The 19686-nt window shown below is 37.7% G+C and overlaps 1 protein-coding gene across 2 annotated transcripts in view; it reads right to left on the bottom strand.

The window, feature by feature from the left end:
- Window positions 1-19686, bottom strand: part of SEPTIN7 (septin 7) — a 59940-nt gene that overhangs the window by 25501 nt on the left and 14753 nt on the right. For both annotated transcript variants that reach the window (XM_068203832.1, XM_068203823.1), the window contains exon 2: window positions 1199-1305. In XM_068203832.1, the coding sequence (XP_068059933.1) occupies window positions 1199-1305 (107 nt within the window). The remainder of the gene's footprint in view (window positions 1-1198; window positions 1306-19686) is intronic.

Below are 19686 nucleotides of genomic sequence, written 5' to 3' on the forward strand. Positions count from 1 at the left end.
TCTGTGTTCTGACAGTGGATTAAAAAACACCTTATCCAAAACCGCAAACAAAAAAAAACCCTGACGTCCCATAAAGCAATAAGGACAGTGGTTCATGGCACTGCAGCAGCTTAATTACTTGACTCCAATGAGTAAAAAAGCACTCTATTTTACAGCTTCTGTTTAGCACGTTGCATACCCTCCCCTAACTCAACATAGGGCTTAATCACTTTATCACAACTCTGCAATTGCCCAGTCCCTTCAGCCACAGTTGAATTTTGCAGCTGGAGGAACTCTGTTGGACAGTAGAAGCAATGGTGAGCACCCTTGGTCCTCACCTGTACAAAGTTAGATTATCACAAACTATCTTCACCAAAGTCTTAAGCAAGTGAGGTAAGCAGAACTCATGCATCCTCCTTATTCAGCTGCTCAGCTGTGAAGGCAGAAAGTACCTCACAAACACAGTGATTTCCTAAATGACCTATAGCATTATTATTTCTTAGCATTAGGTAACTTATTTTTAGTAATCTTTTTATAACACAGAAAACATGTTCTTTTTTTAAAGAGAAAATATAATTGATCAGTAGCAAGTTATTACACAAAACAAATGGATCAGCTTCAGTTTCCCAGTCTTTGACTTAATATTTCAGTTGCATCATGCACTTGTAGAAACATCCTCTTTGCCTAAATCTAGTGCTTAAAGTCAGGCAGGCTCACCCTAGTCCCTGATGTTTCAGAATAACAACTTCTTACAGGTCAACAAGGTACCACTAAGGATACAGTCTACAGAAGATTCACGGATACTTTTATACCCAGGTCCCTGCACTTCTGTCAGATAATGTAATACCTGGTCTCTAAAAGCCTGCCTTAGACAGATTTGCACATCTATGTATTTCTACAGATTTACTCACTATTTTAATTGATAATAAACACTACATTTTCAAAAAGTTCTGCACATATATGTGCTTTTTAATCTACAGGGAAAACCCAAAACAGTTCAGGGCTCCCACATTTCTACAGGCTACAGGTTTGAGAACCTGAAAAGTTTTGCTGTTCAGATACACTGCAAGACACTGAGTATTTCTTAGTGGTTTATATAATGACTAAATGTATCTTGAAACTCAGGTGCTTATGTGAAAACTGTACATCACCTTACATTACTGAATTGCAAGTTACAATATTCAGGCTGTACCTTTTTTTTCCCCTGTACTGTACTTACCTGTACAGTCTTTTTAATTCTGTGTGAAGGACCTGGATACTCTGGGGAATACAATTCAGTTAAGAATAATGAGTTGATTAATGTTGATTTTCCCAGTCCAGATTCACCTAGAAGAAAACAGAACAGTTTCAGTAAAACCAGGAGTATCACAACAAATACAAACATTTAGATCCACATTTCAAACACCCCTTAAACATAGTACCTGAAAACATGCACTACACTCTAAGACTTTGAGAATCTATAATCTTTTCCAATTTCAAGGAAAACCTTTCAAATCCAACTGTCACTGTTAGGCTCTACAGACATTAATTTTTCTGATCATATTAAGTATTGAGTGTGTTCAGCTTTTTTGTCCATTTCTCCCATTACAACATACAAAGATGATATTACATTGGATTTTATACACAAGCTATCTTCCTGGTATAACTCACCATAATGCCAAAGCAGATTAAGTTATCTCCTTTATTTCAAATATTATTTATTAGAGAGTCTTTATTACCAGGGAGGGGAAAAAACAGTGGGGGTAGGAGTGGGGGGGGGGGGGAGGGAAAAAGACTGAGATTAGATTGCTATAACTATTAAAGCCACAAGAGATAAAATGAAGTTTCAAACTACATGGCTTGCCTGGGAATTTTGCTGTTGTTGGGGTACAGAAGGGGGCTGGATTTTATTAGGCAGTTTTTTGATAATTTCTTCACAAGCAACAGTAAATCAGCTTTGCTGAACAATCTGGAGACACTACTGCCATGACAATGCAAGCAAATAAAGCTAAACACATGACAGCAAAGATTACCCTCCATTTACAGCTCTACAGAGACAAAAGCAAGAATTTCAGATCAACTATTTATTATTTTAAAATAAAAGTATTTTGCTTAGTTTTTGTTTTTTTTTTTTTGGTTTTTTTTTTTGTTAAGAAACTACTTCAACACCACAATTCACTCTGGCATGACAGTAAGGAAAAAGGTATAAAAAATGCTGCTTTTTTTCTGTTTAGGTTTCATATGTAGTCTGTCAGTACATGGATCTAAACAGAAACAGGCACAGAGAAATTTGCTTTCAAACTAATAAATTTGAGGGCAAACCATGTAGTTTCACTGAGGGAGGAAAATGAGCTGAACTGGGCCCATAATTGAAAGGTAATACTTAACTAAAGCACTAATCAGTCCAGCCCCAACAAACATTGTGTTGGTTTAGATAGAGACTGAACTGAGAAAACTTCCAACCCTGTCTGGAGGTAAATGTCCTGGGTTAATGCAGGAGAGTTATGTAACAGAAAGTAGTTAGGAACTGTCTCCTCTGTAACAGGTATCTGGGTTTCCTGCTCATACACAGCAGCCATCTCGATTACAGTGGTGTAGCACAGAGCGTCTGCAGCAGCGAGCGGAGCAATCTCATTAGCTACACTGTAAACGGATTAGCAGCTGATGGAACACTGCAACCAGAGCTCCTGCCGGCTGTCTGCGCTCTCAGTAGTGCTTGCTCTTCAAACACCACCCTTTCGGACAGATGAGCTAACCCGCGCCGCGAGCAGCGGCTGCCCGCAGCCAGGCTGATGGAAAGGGAGATAGATACTCGAGGTAGGTTGTCAAGATAGCAATGAACACTAACCCCACCAGGACAGGTTTATGCAAGCCAGCAGGGACATGCTTGCTGACAAGATTTCATCACTGCCCTGCAGATTTTGCCTTTTTCCGTGGTCAGATGCATGAGACACCTACAAACTATGCAGTAAACACAGCGCCTCCGAGTCTGGTTATAAAGGACACAGAATTTCTACTAGTTTGGACACAGGTTTTCTACTATGCATTTGGAAGACTTTAAGGGCAGGGGTCAGCTGCAGCCCAGAGGCCTCCCCACCAATTCTGCAACAAAAAGAAGCTTCTGAAATGCCCAACTTTCCATTCTCATAGATGCATCTTGGTTAAAGCTTAACCTCCATGTCACAACCCTGCTCAAGAGATAGACATCATTCCAGTTAAACTGAAGGTCTTTATCCACTCAAATGAAGTCTTCAAGAGGGTGGCTCTGGTTTTGAAATGGACAATTCATATCCTTTCAGTTACCTTCACTTTTTAACTTGACCTTCACTTTTTAACCTAATCTTGTAAAAGGCACCCTACTACAGTATTGAAGGAAGATTTTAGCATCAGATTCTACTTAAGTATACAAAAAGGGTTGCCCCTTCTTTCTCCCTTCTACTAGGGTTACTGCCAGTCTTAATATGCTGAAGAATTTCAGGTGAAAAGCACTGGAAATAACCACTTCGCCTGAAAATGAGTGCCTGTCAAGCTGTCATTGAAATTAAACATGTGGAAATAAGATTTTCAGCTTCAAAAGAGTGTAATGGAAAACCAGCAGTTTGCCCTAGATGGCTTGGGCATCTGTGGAACTCCATACCAAGCAGTCCCTGAACTGCTGAAGCATTACACCCTGAGAGATCTGAGGTTTGTTCCCCTCCTCACCCTTCACCACCCTCACAGCTGCAAGGAAGTGAAGACAATTTTGAGCTGAAATTAGTGAAAAGAAACTATGCTAAGGGTATTTATGCTCAATCTTGTTCCCAAAGGCACCCAGCATCCTGGATAGCCTTACCCATCATGCTAACTCTAATCAGCCAGTGCAGATTGTAACAGTTTAAACTGCTTAACTGCTAGCAGCAATCACATGTAAGAGTGATACCTCAATTCAATGCACCAATCCTGGATGCAGCTGTGCCTCAGACCATGTGTCAACATCTGCAACAGCAGTAAGAGGCTATAACATCAGATAAAACGATTGCACTGAAGCTGTAGGCAAAAAACTCTAACTGGAACATTTAATATTGTATTATAGGAAGTCATGCTGCTTCCACTGTAATAAAACAAGAGTTTCTTTGTGAAAGAAGAATTTGAGAGATCAGCTGTAAGCAAACATTCTAGCAGCCTTTCTGGACACACTAAAATATTCTAATTTTCATTAGAAATATGGTAAGTAGTAAAAAAAAAAAAAAAAATTCAAATCCCAACCAAAACAACCCCCCAAACAAACACACACAAAACACCCTTAACTCCACAGCCAAACAAAACGCTCTGTCCTTCCCAAAACTACCTAAAAGGATTGCCTACTGGAAAGCCTGGGAAATTAGCTTCCACGGATGCAACAGGCCATGAATACAACTAACAAAACCACAAGGGAGAAGGGAAAACAAGTGAAATTTAATTTGCCCTTACAGAAACAAAACGATACATCCCAAATAAAATGCATCTTCCCACTTTCATCAAGCACTTCTGATGATATTTTGCCCTTTGACCACTGCATGAACTGGCAAAAAGATGCAATGGAATAGAAACTTTTCAACAGCAATAACTCCAAATCACATAATTAATTACGTTGCGGTTAGACCTAGGTGCCTAAATTAGAGTGAGCCATTTTTAGAAATGTTTTTTAAAAGAAGAAAACAAGGAAAACATTTATTTTGTAATCTTGAATCCACAGTGTTAATTATTTCTGGTATCCAGGTTCTGCCTTTTACCTTGCCCTCTCTCTTCCACTAAATATTTCACATAGGCTTCAAATTCTTCTGAATATTGTTTTTTTTCTTCATTATTTTGTGTCCTATATTTATGAGTAACTTAGTGTTTCCAAATGCTAACATTTTAGCAAGCAGTTTTTATAGTCACATTCAAACACATGGAGCTGGCCACCCTTGTTGGTAGAAAATAAGCACATACTTTTACTAACATACTTTTGTGAAGCAATACCTTTTGTGAGCCCTCACACGACTAGCAAAAGTTCCAACTCTTCTCAAGTCCATGGATTTCTAAATGGCTGTACAAAGAGAGTGGAACTCTTCTTTTACACTTGGGTTAATGATCACCTCTTGACCATTAGCATATTTATAAAGATGGCTCATAGCACATCACTTTAAATTAACCTTGGATACCTGTGACCAAAACGCTGATCAAGTACCTTCCTTTTTTCCTACACATATATGACTAGCTGTTAACATAAGAAGAAAAACCAAGGAAAAAAAAAAAAAAAAAAAAAAAAAAAAAAAAAAAAAACAAAAAAACCAAAAACCAACACATTCAGTCTCCTGTTTAATATGTACAGCATATAGATCTCAAACATACTTCTGGGAATCAGAGGAGACCACTGGCATGTTTTGCAAACCATGTAAACAGTCTCCAGAATAGCACTAAAGCACGTAAGTAAAGGAAATGAACAACTGAAAAACTGGAACAATGGTGTGCAATCCATGTGAATGGGGGAAAGCAGTGCTCAGGTAAAAAATAAGTAACTAGCTCAACTGAGCTACATAAATCTTTCACCTTCATTTCCAAAGCCCTCCTCATAAATGAACCAGAAATCCTAATCTGTGATAATCAGCTAGAAAATCTACTCACAGCTAACTTGTTTCTATCAGTTCTTGCTATGACTTTATTGCTACAAAAAGCCTCAAATTGCCAGCATCTACTCCCTGTGATAACAGAAGTGAATTGGTACTCTTAATGATGCTTTTTCCACCATTCATTGCTGTGGCACATTAAGAATGTGGCATATTTACAACCTCCTCCAACTTTCCAGCCTCTGCCAATCACACTCAAATATCTATGAGAAAAATGGACAAGAAGTCTAGTCCAACCCAGCTTTCTTCCAGCTTTATTTGTAACTTGTGGTGGAGACCACAGTTTTCTTTTTCATGTATTGCCCCTCTCAATAATGCATCACACTACATCATCTAGATACCACATCATTCTAAAAATCCAGGATCAGTTTTCTTCTATATTTTTAGGATCTTGTTTTCTAAACTCAAGTCCCAAAGAAAGCATGACTTGCATTCTTAGATTTATGACCTCACGTGAGAGCTCATTAAACATATCAAGTGATCAAGGTGAGTAACCAATCTTGAACATTCTCAGCATGCTCTCTGCATGACTTCCTACCTCTTCATTTTAAGTTACTCTTGCAGAAATAACCAGAAGTTTTCTACTCTTCACTAACAATTACTTGGCTATCTACCAGTGAAACAGTATTTCATGCTTATGCCCTGTGACAGTCAACTGCACCACTGGGAACATGACCACAAGTGCTACGTGTATTTGGGAATTTCAAGTTGCTTTCCCAAGCTCCAGGTGGGACTACAAGACTGCCAAGGAACCACCCACCAGCAAGAAAAATGTTTTCCAGCACTGGAAGCCAAGACTTCAGTTAAACTGCTCAAAGTGATTTGCTTCATGCATCATCACCAAGAAGACGGCCCAGTCTCTCTGTCATTGTCTCTATTAACCAGACACAGAGAGAACTGCAGACTGAAAAGAAGCATTAACTGCTAATTGTGATGGCTGAGAAAAGGTAACTCATCCTAGTGGGACTTGTAGCTCATTAGAGAAAAGCTGCCAGTAAGTCCCATGATAACCAGGTTTCTACAAATTACACAGGGTTTTTGGAAACTTCCATGGCATTTTAAGTAGACATCTTTATTTCAAGTTCCTTGATACAGTCAAGCATAAGCTGCAGTTGCTTCACTGCTTTTTCAGAATGAAGATATCCAACAACACACTTCTTCTGTGATGAAGGGCAATTGATAGCACATTTGATAGCCACAAAGAGTTATTACAAGGAGATCAAATTCAACAGAAAAACGCTGTACTTCTCCACAACCTACTTATACAGAATGTTTACATCAAAGCATATTTTATTTTTAGCTGCTGAGCAAGTTTTTTCATGGAATTTTTCAATTTTATAAATTCTAATTATTGTGACAGTTTTTGCTTAAAATATAATCCCACCATTTTGATGCTGATGACTCAAAGGGTAAAAAGCTTGTCAGAAGGCATAAAAAAAATGCATTTCATCTTCTTTCATCCTTGTACAATTCACAGTTTATGTGCATGACAGCACCTGCAGCTTTATGCAAATGTGCAAAGGCTTTGATGGCACTGTAACATGCAGGCTTTTGCTTTCATGCAGAAGAGAAGCTACAGGAATAATCAGAGAGCCTGAACTATGGCGAGTGGTATGAAAGAACCATCCTCTTGCCGAGGGGAAATGATGCTCTGCCATGTCATTATAGACAACCACAAAAACGGAGACTACAAGATGCTTTTAATTTCAAGTCTGATTTTAGAAGCTTTCGTAAAGGCTAGTTCCTGCCTTCAGTGCTCTACAAAATACAAACCAACAGTCCAATAAACATGTAAGAACATCCAAATGAAACCCGTCTGGAGGAGGATGGGAGCAGGACCATGCTGCTACCACATATCTACTTTTCCATGTAGGACGGTGTCATGTGAAATCTTGCAAATTATCAACTCTTTTATAGACATTTATAAGGGGAAGAAAGTCAAAGCTCCACAATTTCATAACTTGAATGTGAAGCATAAATTATGGAAGCAACATATGTTAGAGCCACAAAGACGCTCCTAGCAAAACAGAACAGGGAAGTCTAGCAGCAATAAATCCATTTCTGCCTGTCAGCAACAGCATCAACAGCAGCATAATTTCAGCATTTAGGATACAGCAAGACAATTTAATCAATTTTCTTAGAGCAGAATTTAAAGTGCAATAACTGAGGGCAGACTCTTGGTATATCATTCTTGTCAGAGATGACATATTTAAATAATTCAGAAAAGCCATTAGCAGGGATGGGAAATATCTCAGAAGAATATTGCAACAGATTCTACACAGCATTTTCCAAGTACTATTGTTTCTCAAAGCAGAAGGAGGTCTAGCTTTCTACAACTGACAGATTAAAGCTGCCATGAAACAATGGTTTAACTTCACAGGTGAAATTTTGGCTACTCCCAAGAAAAATGGTCCCCTACTCCCAATCCAACTCTTGCACTAGAATTCACAATGCAGCATGTGAAGCAAGAAGTAATCCAGCAAACTAGGGCACATAGGGCTTCAGGGTGGGAAAACAAGGGGGAGATGACATCAGATACATTAGCTAAGTTAAATACTCTCCTACTGGAAACAAGGATAAGTGTAAAAATCTGCATTTATAAATAGACCTCTTCTCTGTCACAAAAGAATCATCGACAATTCACAAGTCAAAGAATTTGTGGCACTTCCCAAAGAAAGTCTTATTTCCTCTAATTGCATATACAGGCTGTGCTCCTGATAAACAGTGTGTCTGCAAAGTAGCCATTTAAAACAGGACATCTTAACATGAGGCATGAAAAGCAATCTTTCAGCATTTTGGACAGAAACTTGCAGCCCAGTAAAACCATGGAACCAAACCCACAAGTTTCTCTTCACTTTTAGTTCTTCAATATTACTGCAGATGACAAAAACACTGCATGGCATTGGTCCACTCATATCTACTACCAAGAACAGCTGAAATGCAACAATCTGAGCTTCAGAGTTACAAGCCCACCATTAGCAGCTGCAGTCCAGGTTCACCAAAGCTTACCTTGCTTTGTTTTCTTTGTTAGGTGAAATAAAACTCCTATGTCTGATTAAGCTGTAGTCATACTGCAATGCAGCTTTAGAGACATTACAAGCAACAAGAAGTTGTAAAAACTGACCTACATGGGCAATCTCAATGCACAAGGTCTCTGTATAATAACTGGGTTAAAGAATTCAACTGGAAATGACAGAAGCTGCAGAGCTCCAGGACAGATCTTCTATGCTGAAACTCATAACCAGGATACACCTTAAATTTTCACAGGCTTTGACAAAGCAAAAATAAAGATCCTTCACAAGAGAAGAAAAAAACCCTTATTGCTTAAAAAATCAAATCTAGAGGAACAGAAACTGTCGTGAAAAATGATAAAGCAGGATGCTCTGTTTAAGGCAAGAAAGCAAACATCTGAGACCATCATTGCTGCAGAGCTGGACTTACTCTCTGAAGGCAAATTCAGGGATAAATAGAATTGTATTCCCTGATTATATGAATTATTAAAAAAAAAAAAAAAAAGAGGGGAAGATTACAGGAACATGAAATTTGTCATCTCTACATTACTGCTGACAACTAATTGTACAGTATAACTGCTAACATTTGCTGACTAAAGAATAAAAAGTATATTAGTGAACAGAGATTGCAGATTAGTCACAGCAGGCTCTTTCATTACTTGGACAGAAACAAAACTGACACGGCTATCAAAATGCTAATGAAAAAGATGGGGTTTACTTAATCTTTAAGATTAAAACACTTGGTACAGATAAAGGGTCAACATCTGAATATGGCATGCATGCAACTCAAGAACAAGAAGCTCTTGTTGATGAGTTGAACACATCAAGTTGAGTAAAAGGAGATAAAGGTGAAGCACTTTAAGCAACATCTTCCTCAAAACACCATCCAACTGATACACCTAAGGCATGAGTATCACAGAAAATTTCAGAAGGACAAAAAGCAAAATTATTTTTATTTACATGGAGCCTAATGAGTCTCTACAGAAGAGTACAAAGATCACTTAGATTGACTTACTCAACTTTTCATCATATCTTCCCCTGAAAATTTACACTATAACAGAATAAAAGCTACTGGAAGTATATTGAGTGCTCTCAAAATATCCCAGATGGGACACTCTGCTATTAAGCAAAGCCACAAAACTTTGTCAGACAACTTAACTTAGAATATTCCTTGCAGTAGGAAAAATTTCTTTCAATACCTTATACCTTCCTTCTTGCTGCCTTCTCTCTTTAATATCCTTGGAAGCACATTTTGTAACAGGAAACTATGTTATGACAAACCCCTTAACTGGCACAAGTGGCAAGAGGAAGATACAGATAGCTAGACAGAATTCTGAAAATACACCCGAGTGATATGATTCTTGTGGCAATAAGGAATGAGAAATTAGGGCAATGTTGTTTGCAAATTATGGTAATTCTGCTTCTTTGGTCTGGTGTTAGCCAACCAAGGAGCAAGAGGATGACAGAGATGTGCTCTCCTGGACACACTGCTGCCACTTTTAAGCAACCTTGGAAAACGTGCTTTTGTTTCCCTAAGACAGCCCCCAATGTAATTGTAAAAATGGGCATTTTAGCTCTAAAAAATGGTGTGAAATAAGCTTGTGTTGTCAAGATTACACCCCTTTTAATATGGCAACAACTGTTCTGCTTAAGTGCAAAGCCTTTGTTTCCAAATTGCTGCCACCACTGTTCAGTTTTCTAATAATGACTTAGAAGAAAACTGAGCTGCTTTTGTAGCCGGCAGAAGCATCTGTTTACAAAGTGGAAAGGAAAACTGACAGGTCTGATAAGGTCATATCCTAAGACCTGTCTAGAATGCTTGCTATATTTTGCAGTGGATAAGTCTGAAGGACAGACATGGGAGTTGGACCAGGAATCCTTCTGGACTTCCTGCCAGCTACAGAGGACACAGCCCAGAGCCAAGGACACTGCATCTGGTAAGTGATAGGCTTGTCCTTTACAGAAGGTGAGAATGATACACATTAAGTTTAGTTAAAATATTTTTTCACATACATTCTTAAATCATTCAGTCAAATACAATGCAAAAGAACCCCCTAACATGTAAGCAAGTGAAAATCTGACATGCTCTTTTCTGTCTCAATGCCTGCTGAGTTGCAGCTAGTGTTTTCTGCTCTGCCTGGCACTGATGTAGCAGAAAAGTGGTGAACAGATACTTGTCAATAGTCAATTTCCTTAAAGTTAGCAACTTCACATATATTCCACACTTTTACCAGCAGTATATGTCTCCAAGACCTCAAAAAAAAAAAAAAAAAATCTTCAACTTCTTCTCCACCACAATGTAATGGTATCCCTCTAAATTAACCTTTTTATACAAAACATCACAGTTTCACCTCATCTTTTATTTCAATATTTATGCTATGCTAAGGCTGAGTTGCACTGTGGATTTCAAAGTTATTTGCCCCTATAGGGCTAGAAGGACATGAAACAATCTCATTATTTCTATATTCCTTAAATTAGAATATGATATCACCCTTACAGTACTATGCATTTTTGTTTTATCTGAACTTCAAAATCTGAATTGAAGAAGTCTAATGTTGCTCTCCCATAGCAAAAATCTTCCCACATCTTATGTGCCATCTTTAAAATTTAATTTGAGCAATTATCATATTCCTGTTCAAGTTTGTTGTCCAAAATGATACATCAGATACACATTTCTACTGACATAGTCATTTTATTAACAAGACTTAAAAAAAAAAAAAAAAGAAATTAAACTTCAGTGAGGCATGGAAGTCCAAGTGACATAGACCTGATTAACATGAAGTTATTTATTTATAGTTTGTATGTGAAAGATCCCCATTTTGGGAGCCATCTGAAATTGCATACTACTGAGATTTCTACATTCCACAAATGTTTCATCTGGAAACACATATCCTGATTTGGAAACACACAACTAATTTAAAGCTAAGACTGCACTATGCTAAAGGATGTGTCATTTAGAAACATTTAAGTTGTACTTTTAAAACCAAGAACAAATATTTGCCTTCATCCTACACCACACCGGGCAACAGCTGCAACAACCAGTGCTCAAAAGAAGTGTCAACTCAAAAGCATGTTGCCAAAGTTACGAATCCACTAACATCAGCTGACCTGATGTGTGACTTAAGCTGAGCAGTGCTACAGGTTGTGCTCTTCCCCTGAGCTCTCAAAAATTTCAGATGCATAAAGAATTCACAAAATACAGTTTTTAAACATTTACCTAGTAATATTTTTCAGTTACACCCTACAAGACTGACTTTTGCATAGCCTCATTTAGTATTTTTAGTAGGAAGTTATCCACAGGATAAGCTGCTCTTCCAATTAGAGAAGTCAAAATTCTTCAGGGAAAAATATCTCAGGCATAAACGCAGATCCTGTGTTACAACCACAACATTACATAATGCTCAAGATTTTTAGTCAAAACATTAGTTCAATGTAACCAAGGCTCAGTTTGACAACTTTCTGAAACAAATGCCTTGTGACTGTCATATCAACCAGTACTGCCACTGAAAAAAAAATTAAATCCCAGCCTCCAAACCATTCCTCCTTTGTGCTGACACAAGATTTTCCTTAGCTGTGTTGCAAGCAGACTGAAGACTAAACTTCCTTGCAGCTCCCAGAAACACTCCAGCTGGATTTACACACTAATCCAATTCGGGCCAAGTGCTATTAGCTCTTTCAAGAGCAGCACAGACTTAGGCCAGGTTAAAATCTGAACTTCATCCTAGAAGAACAGCTGCTATTGCTGGATCACAGTTTTTCTAATTAAGCCAGAAGGACACTTTATAAATGACACTGAGGATATTATGAGTTTTCCAGTACTTAAAAATTATGAAGAATCATTTCCATTCTCTTACTCATGCCACTGACACCCTCTATATCAACTAAATTTTCCCATCCAAGCATCTTTAAAGAGTTGTCCACTACATTAATAAACAGCATGAAAAGAGAATTCCAGCATCTGTAAAAAAAAAAATCAAGGATTTAAAAAAAAAAAGCTCCACAGAAAAACTAGTCAAAAGTAGGCTGACCACATATGGAATGCACAGTATAATTTTTTCACCCTTCACTTTGTTCTGTTTTTCATTAAACAAGCAAACCTTTTATGTTTTGGGGTGGTTTTATGTGGGTTGGTTTGTTTTTGTTTTGTGTGTGTTTGTATTTTTTTGTGTTTGTGTTTTGGTTTTGTAGTTCTTTTGGCAATGGAAAGTACTCAAGTCTCATCCTCCTAAAAGCCACCAAAAGCTGGTCTAGGAAAAGCAGCTGACAAGCACTCGATACTTAAATGAAAATATGCATCCAGGTTTAATAGTTTTTAAAGACTTGCAATTACTGAAAAGCTAGGAGAAAATGAGAAGAACATGGACCTTGAAATAAACAAGTCTAACACAGTGAGCCCAGTGCTACAATAAAAAAAGTAGTTTTCTTTCTTCAGTGTTTTATCCATTAACATCTGTGATGCTCATCATCCTTGCCATGTTCTGATGGGAAACCTCACAAAGGACCCAGCAGTCTCAAAGAGAGCAGCTCTGGTTATTTTCCAGTGGTAACTTTATGCTGGTCACATTACAGATCTACCAACATTGAAGTGATTGAAGGAAGCCTAGAAACAGTTTGGCACCATCCCATTAGTTGGTGGAAAAAACAGCCATGTCAAAGAAATCCACAGGTATTGACATTAAAAAGAAAAAAGCAGCCAGATGACATATAGAACTCCAAAACAGAGCTGTTTCTAAGTCATTGACTGACAAGGACTTTCCACTGAATCGAATACTTTTGAAAAGGAAGATCCAGTTCAGGAGTTTTCCTAGCCATTTCCAAATGCTATCACTAGTAGCATAACAGCCTTATAAAAAGAGTGGGGAATAGGGAGGCTTTTACCCTTTCAGTAACATCAGCTATTGTTCAAATTTACTATGATGAAAAAACCAGTGTGGTTTTTTGTACTTGAATACCTATAGTGTTACTGGGAACTCCATTCTCAAAAGTACAGGCAAAACAACAGCCAAGTCAGCATCACAAAAATGAAAATGTAACTAAGCACCCTAAAGGATAGGGAATTAAAAGGATGAAGCTAGCAGATAAAGTCATTATGCTGCAGTGTAAGGCGTCTCAAACACCAATACCCATCCGAAGATAAACCGGCATGCAGGCAAATACCACAATCAACAGAAAACCTGGGGCTGGAATGAGGAGAACGTTGGTGAGTGAGAAAGTTGGTAAGTGTCCAAAAAGTACAAGACAGTTTGAATAAAACTGAAATATAAACTGCTAACTATATCTGAAAACAGCAGTTACATATAAACAGCCCAAATCTATCTGCTTCTGAACAAGACTTCTCAACAATGAAGCTCCCAAGTCATGCACAGTGGTCAGAGAAAAAACATGTACAGAGTCCCAAATCAAATATAATACTGGGAAATCAGCACCAGTCACCCCAGCATCCAGTTATATGCTGCAGTGAGACAGTCCTGCAGAAAAAAATCAATTGGAAAGCTATGGAAAATGGTTTTAGGCAAGATTCAAACTTCAGCAAAAATATGTTGTGCTGAGCTGTGTACATCAGTGTACATCAATAAGCCCTCTGCTCCCAATAGCATTCTTTCCAAAAATAAACTCAGCATAAAAAACCACAACAAACTTCCTCTTTCTATAATGTGTTTCAGGTTAACTAGTTTTTAGTTTGATCTTAATTCTTCTATTCTGTAAAATAAAGACCAAGGTTGGCACTATCACCCCTGTAAAACATCGTCTTTTCTTCCAAATTTCCATTAGGATTTATTTTTTCCTCCTCACTCATCTGTAATAATGCTTCATTTGAATTATAGGCCTAAATTGCTCCAGAAATAATTCAGGTACTGAAGTGACAACAGAAGTTATTTGTAATTGGACCCAACTTACTACTTGTACACCAGAGTTACATTTCACAACACATTCTACCCCCTCAGTTGAAGACGCAGGGCTGTAATATCTGTCAGGATGCTGCACTGTTTCTTTCAACCATACCAGCTAATCCAAAAAGAAGAAAAAGTTATTCTTCTCTGTTAGTTGACTGCCCAATTACTGGAAAAGGAATATCCAGGGGGTCCCTAGCTCCCTGCAAAAACAATATGAGATGTGTATATTCCTGTCCTCCCCATCATGATCACAATCCTGAAGGACTGGATGCAATCTTGGCATATTCCTGAGTTAATTTTTTTCCTAAAACTTAGCCAGCTCTGATTCTGAAAGGGGCCATTTAAAAGACAAACAATGAAGATTTAAATGGAAATGGTTCTTGGAAAATAAAGTACTTCAACTACCTCTCCCTGAAGTCCTTGTACCAAGTGTACTAAAGGTACTTCAACAAAATACATTTTCCTGGGTTGGGTATTTTGGGTTTGATTTTTCTTGGTGAGAGGGGCCCACAGTGTTTTTTAACTTGAAAAGATTAATTTCAATGATTAAAAGAGATAATTACCATGACTGGGGGAAACCACAAAGTGACCTGGATGGCATCTTTAAGTTCCCAAGTGTGTATTTTTAAAACTTCTTATTTAAGTATAAATAGCCCACAAAAAGCTATATTAAGATCTCTAATGTGATAAACAGTGATGTCTGCATCACAGAAGAAACAGAAAAACCATTTTCTGCTATAGTGACTCTGATACAAGATACTCTTTTAGCATTAAATCTGTTATTTTAAATCAGGTCAGATCTGCTCCAAGCTACATTCATTTCACAGCATTTGTACAGTAGCAAAAAATAAACTGGTCACATTTTTAATACCCACTAGATTTTTAAGAGCTTTTCACTGACTTTTTTGCTGTCAGAATCAATTTCCTTATCTTAAAGATCATTATGATTATACAAATATTACTCAACAAATATTTGTAAGCTCCACAGGTCTACTGCAGACACACCACACCTATGTTCCTGCATCCGTCTTCATGCTTACTCAAGCATCTTGAAATGTCACAAATGGGAACAGCCTGGGATTAGGGGAATCATTAAAATCCCACCATCCATCTGAGGAGACTATCAACTAATTTCTTCACTAGGAAAAGCAAATGCAGCAAACCCATAGCAAACCTTGAAGTGTTAACCTGTTTTATGCTAAGGACCTTGACATTTATTGAATTAAGATGAACAAGCTTGAAGCATTTATCACTGAGAAGTTTGCAAAACTTGACAAAGTAATCTATCAATAAAATGCAGTCAGAACTTCTTTGGCTAATTCAATCTAGCTTACACCCTGCATGTTAAACATGTCATGTGCTTTTATGGTTTCTCAGAGTTTTTACACATAAAAATCCCCCAGACTTCTAAAGCTTATACTAGACACCTTATTTCCTTATATCCTTTCAAAGAAATTAGCCCCACCTAACAGAAAATACAAACTAATTCCTACATACAAGAAAAGTCAAACACTGCAAAATTTGCATAACTAGTTGTACTACAGGAACTAAGACTTTGCTACTACACCTAAGGCCACACTTATACTTTTACTGGAAACAGCTATGCCCAGAAAAATTGCCCTCATTTGTAAGCAGTTATTATGGGCTTAACTGCAAATACAGACTTATAAAAAGGTTTATAAATTCTATTATTGCACACGTTATTCCACAACTGACAAAACCAAGTTTGATTTTCTAGACACCAGTGGCCATCCCTTCCTCCCAGGCAGTTAGCACAGGTTCCTCTTTTAGCCCTCTTGACTTTCTCTTTCTGGATGAAAGCCTCAAGGCAGATGGACTGAACTCTAATCAGCAAACTGACCCTATTACCTGTAATCCTTGACAGGACCTTCTGATTTAATATTTGTTCTGAAAGAGTTGACATGCTGCCAGGCTGCCCCATGATATGAATAAAAGTCCAGTAAATGGGAACATCTGAGAGATCTACTTAAAAGATGAATTTAAATCTCAGCTAAAACTGAATTGCACATGCAACCATCTAGCACACAAGCAAGACTTGCTAGCCAGTAACACTTGTGCTAACTAGTTGTCCAACTAACACCAAAAGTAGAATCGAAAAATCTTTTTGATATTCTCTCCCAGGGAGACAAAGTCACCCAATTCTACAAAAAAAAAGTGCAGTATTAGTGTCTATCTAATTACCTGAGGTTTCTAGTCTTCAGCACCTTTTGAAATACTTGGAAAGTCATCGAGAGGTAGTAGAATAGAAAAGATCTGAGAACAGGCAGCTTGACGAGGAATAACAAGTATTCTGGTACCACACAAAAAGTATAGGGAGAAAACAGCTCCAATACTTCATACAAACATCTATAATCCTGAATTGGGTGATCAAAGCAGTAATTTTAAAACTGAATGCAGAATACTTCCCCAGTCTCAAGAAGCTCTTTCGCATAACCACTGCTGCTGGCCTTAGTGGTCTCAAAGTTTTTTTGTAGATAAAGTATCTAATTATAGGGGCATAATTTATATACAATCCAGAAAGGAAACAAACCTCCCTTCTTCTCTTTTCCTCAAAACTTTAGCATCTGTCTTCCCACATCCAGAATTGGGAGTGAGGAAGTAAGCTTTATTCAACCAAACAGGAACACACCCAAAACAGTTTTTTCCTTATATTCTATTTCATATATATCTGTATTAATGCTTTTGACTCCAGCTTCCTTACATAGAGCCTTGCTGTTGCTGTTTACTTTTTTCCCCTAGAGATGCAGAAGCATTGTTTCATCTACAGCAGAACAGCGCTTTTTAGTCTTCAACCCCTCAGACAGCCTAAATCCCACTCAAGAAAATAAACCTGAAAGAGTCTATGTAAAATTATGCAATTTTTGCAACCACACTTCTACCCTCAGAGATTTCGTAACCCACTGAATACATTTCATTTACAATTCTAACACTGGTCCATTGACCCAGGCAGCAATATGCTGCAGAATATGATTAGGCTATTTTGAGTAGTATTTTGACAAGTATACATGAATGTCTTAAAAGAAAATGAATTTAGTACCTCTGGATCTTAAAATTCTGAAAAAGAAGGATGACAGAGCATATAGCAAACATACTCCTACATGAAATGCTTCATTATGTAACAGATCTCATGAAACTTCATAATAAACAACATATTTGAGCACCCTTTGGCATACAAGTTTTACATAAAAGTAAATATATCAGTACTACTGAAAAAATAAAATAAAATAAATCCCACAACATTGCAGCTTTTAAGTCACCTATATTTTTCACTTGCTTCTTTACATAATCACTGTTGGACCTAGAGCATAGGAGAAACACTGTTTTACAACTTCAGTGCATTTAACTGAGAAGGAACAACATTAGACAGCTACTACATTTTGTATATCCTGAAACAAGAAGCGCCAAGAAAAAAATGCCTGTGACAAGGCAGAAAGTTTTTTTTCCATTCATCCTGTTCAGAGCATACACAATAGTACTTAGTTTTGATTTATGGTCAATGCTGACTACTAATTAGCAGGATTAGAACAGAGATATTAAAAAGCCTGTTCTGAAAGGCAAGCTAGTGTAGTTTTGACAAGCTTGAGTAGATAAATTATCAACATAGTACAAGTCATAGTCATTATGCATAAACTCAAATATGCCCAAGAGCAAATGGAGACATGCTGCAAAAAATCCTAAAAACTACCCAAAAGCCTTTCAAAAACAGCATTACACAACAACTTATATAAGCAAGTTAAAAAGGGAAGGTTTTACTGCATTTTAGCCAAACTTACACTTTATATCAAAAAGGTTATCAACAAAGTATTCAAAATTTTATTTGCTTTGTTAGACTCTTTAAAAACAGCCAAAACACACAACCATAATTTGCATATCCAGATTTTATTAAAAAAAATACGAAATCCAGATCCTGCTCTCAAGGTCTCTATAGCTAAATGAGATTGGGATTACATGTCTCAAGAGAGCTAATGAGGGCAAAGAGCTTCAGAATAGATTCCATATATTCTTTTGCATTCTTTTAAGCCGTCTGTAGTTTTAGACAGACTTCAGATTCAAGCACCCTTTGAAAGCAGTAAACTGAATCAACTTCTCAGAGAGTTACAAGGAAAGAAGTGAGAAAACCCTTCACAATGACAGCAGCCAGCACATCCATATAATGACTGTGAGCCAATGGATCACTACATCTGTGCAAGAAAATTCTACGCTTCTTTTTACAGTGCCTGTCTTTGTAAGACATTAATCACATGAGTCAGATGAAGAGTCACTTTGAGGATTATTGCATGGATTTAGTGGTACTTGATGACAGAAAGGGCAGGACCAAAACATCTAAGGCTTCAACAGCGACACCCACCAGCTCACATGTAACAAAAGCAGCAAAAAAATCTCCTGATAAAACAGGTAGAGAGAATTCATGCTTTCAAAAATTCCCCATGATATAATATTCAGAGCATTTCCAAAAAGCTTAAGTAGAATTCAGGGAATTGCATTTATTCTGAACAGTGCCTATGCACAATGTCCCAGGCACACCTGACTGAAGACAGGCCAGAGCCTCCCCTTACAAATCTGCTTTGTAACAACCTGTTAAGTGGCAACTCATTCATCCTAATCTTTTAGGGAAACATGGAACATACCCACCTCTACTTCACACAATTTTGTGATTCTGAAGTGATCTCATCTCAAAGTTTGATGAAAAAATGCTGTGGTATTCAGTACATTCAAGATAAGAGAAATCCTTGTGGGGCATGGGGTACCATCTGACAACCTCTTTTGGCATATTGCCAGAGGCTGAACAGAAATTCACCTGTTCGCAGATTCAGCCCAAGAAGAAGGTTCTCCATGAGCCACAGCTCTCTGCTGTTCCTGCCCACCTTATCACCAGCCAGTCACACGGTTTTCAGTTCTTCAGCAGCACCCAGTGCTAAATCTGAATCACAGGACTCAAACCAAGGGAACAGCACACAGCAGGTATATCTGTCCCAGTCACATTTTTTCACCTTTTTATCCATGGAAATTCAATTACTAATTATTTTTGCAAATCAAAATTTACATCTCAACACTAAGGACAATACAAGAAGTCTCCTTTGTCTCCTGCTTTCACCTTCCCCTTCGGTACTTTCCCACCTTCACACCCAGCATATCAAGTCCTCACTTTCTCCAAGAATAGCTCAAAGAAACACA

Source organism: Anomalospiza imberbis, chromosome 1 (assembly GCF_031753505.1).
Source record: "Anomalospiza imberbis isolate Cuckoo-Finch-1a 21T00152 chromosome 1, ASM3175350v1, whole genome shotgun sequence".
Classification (NCBI taxonomy): Eukaryota; Metazoa; Chordata; class Aves; order Passeriformes; family Viduidae; genus Anomalospiza; species Anomalospiza imberbis.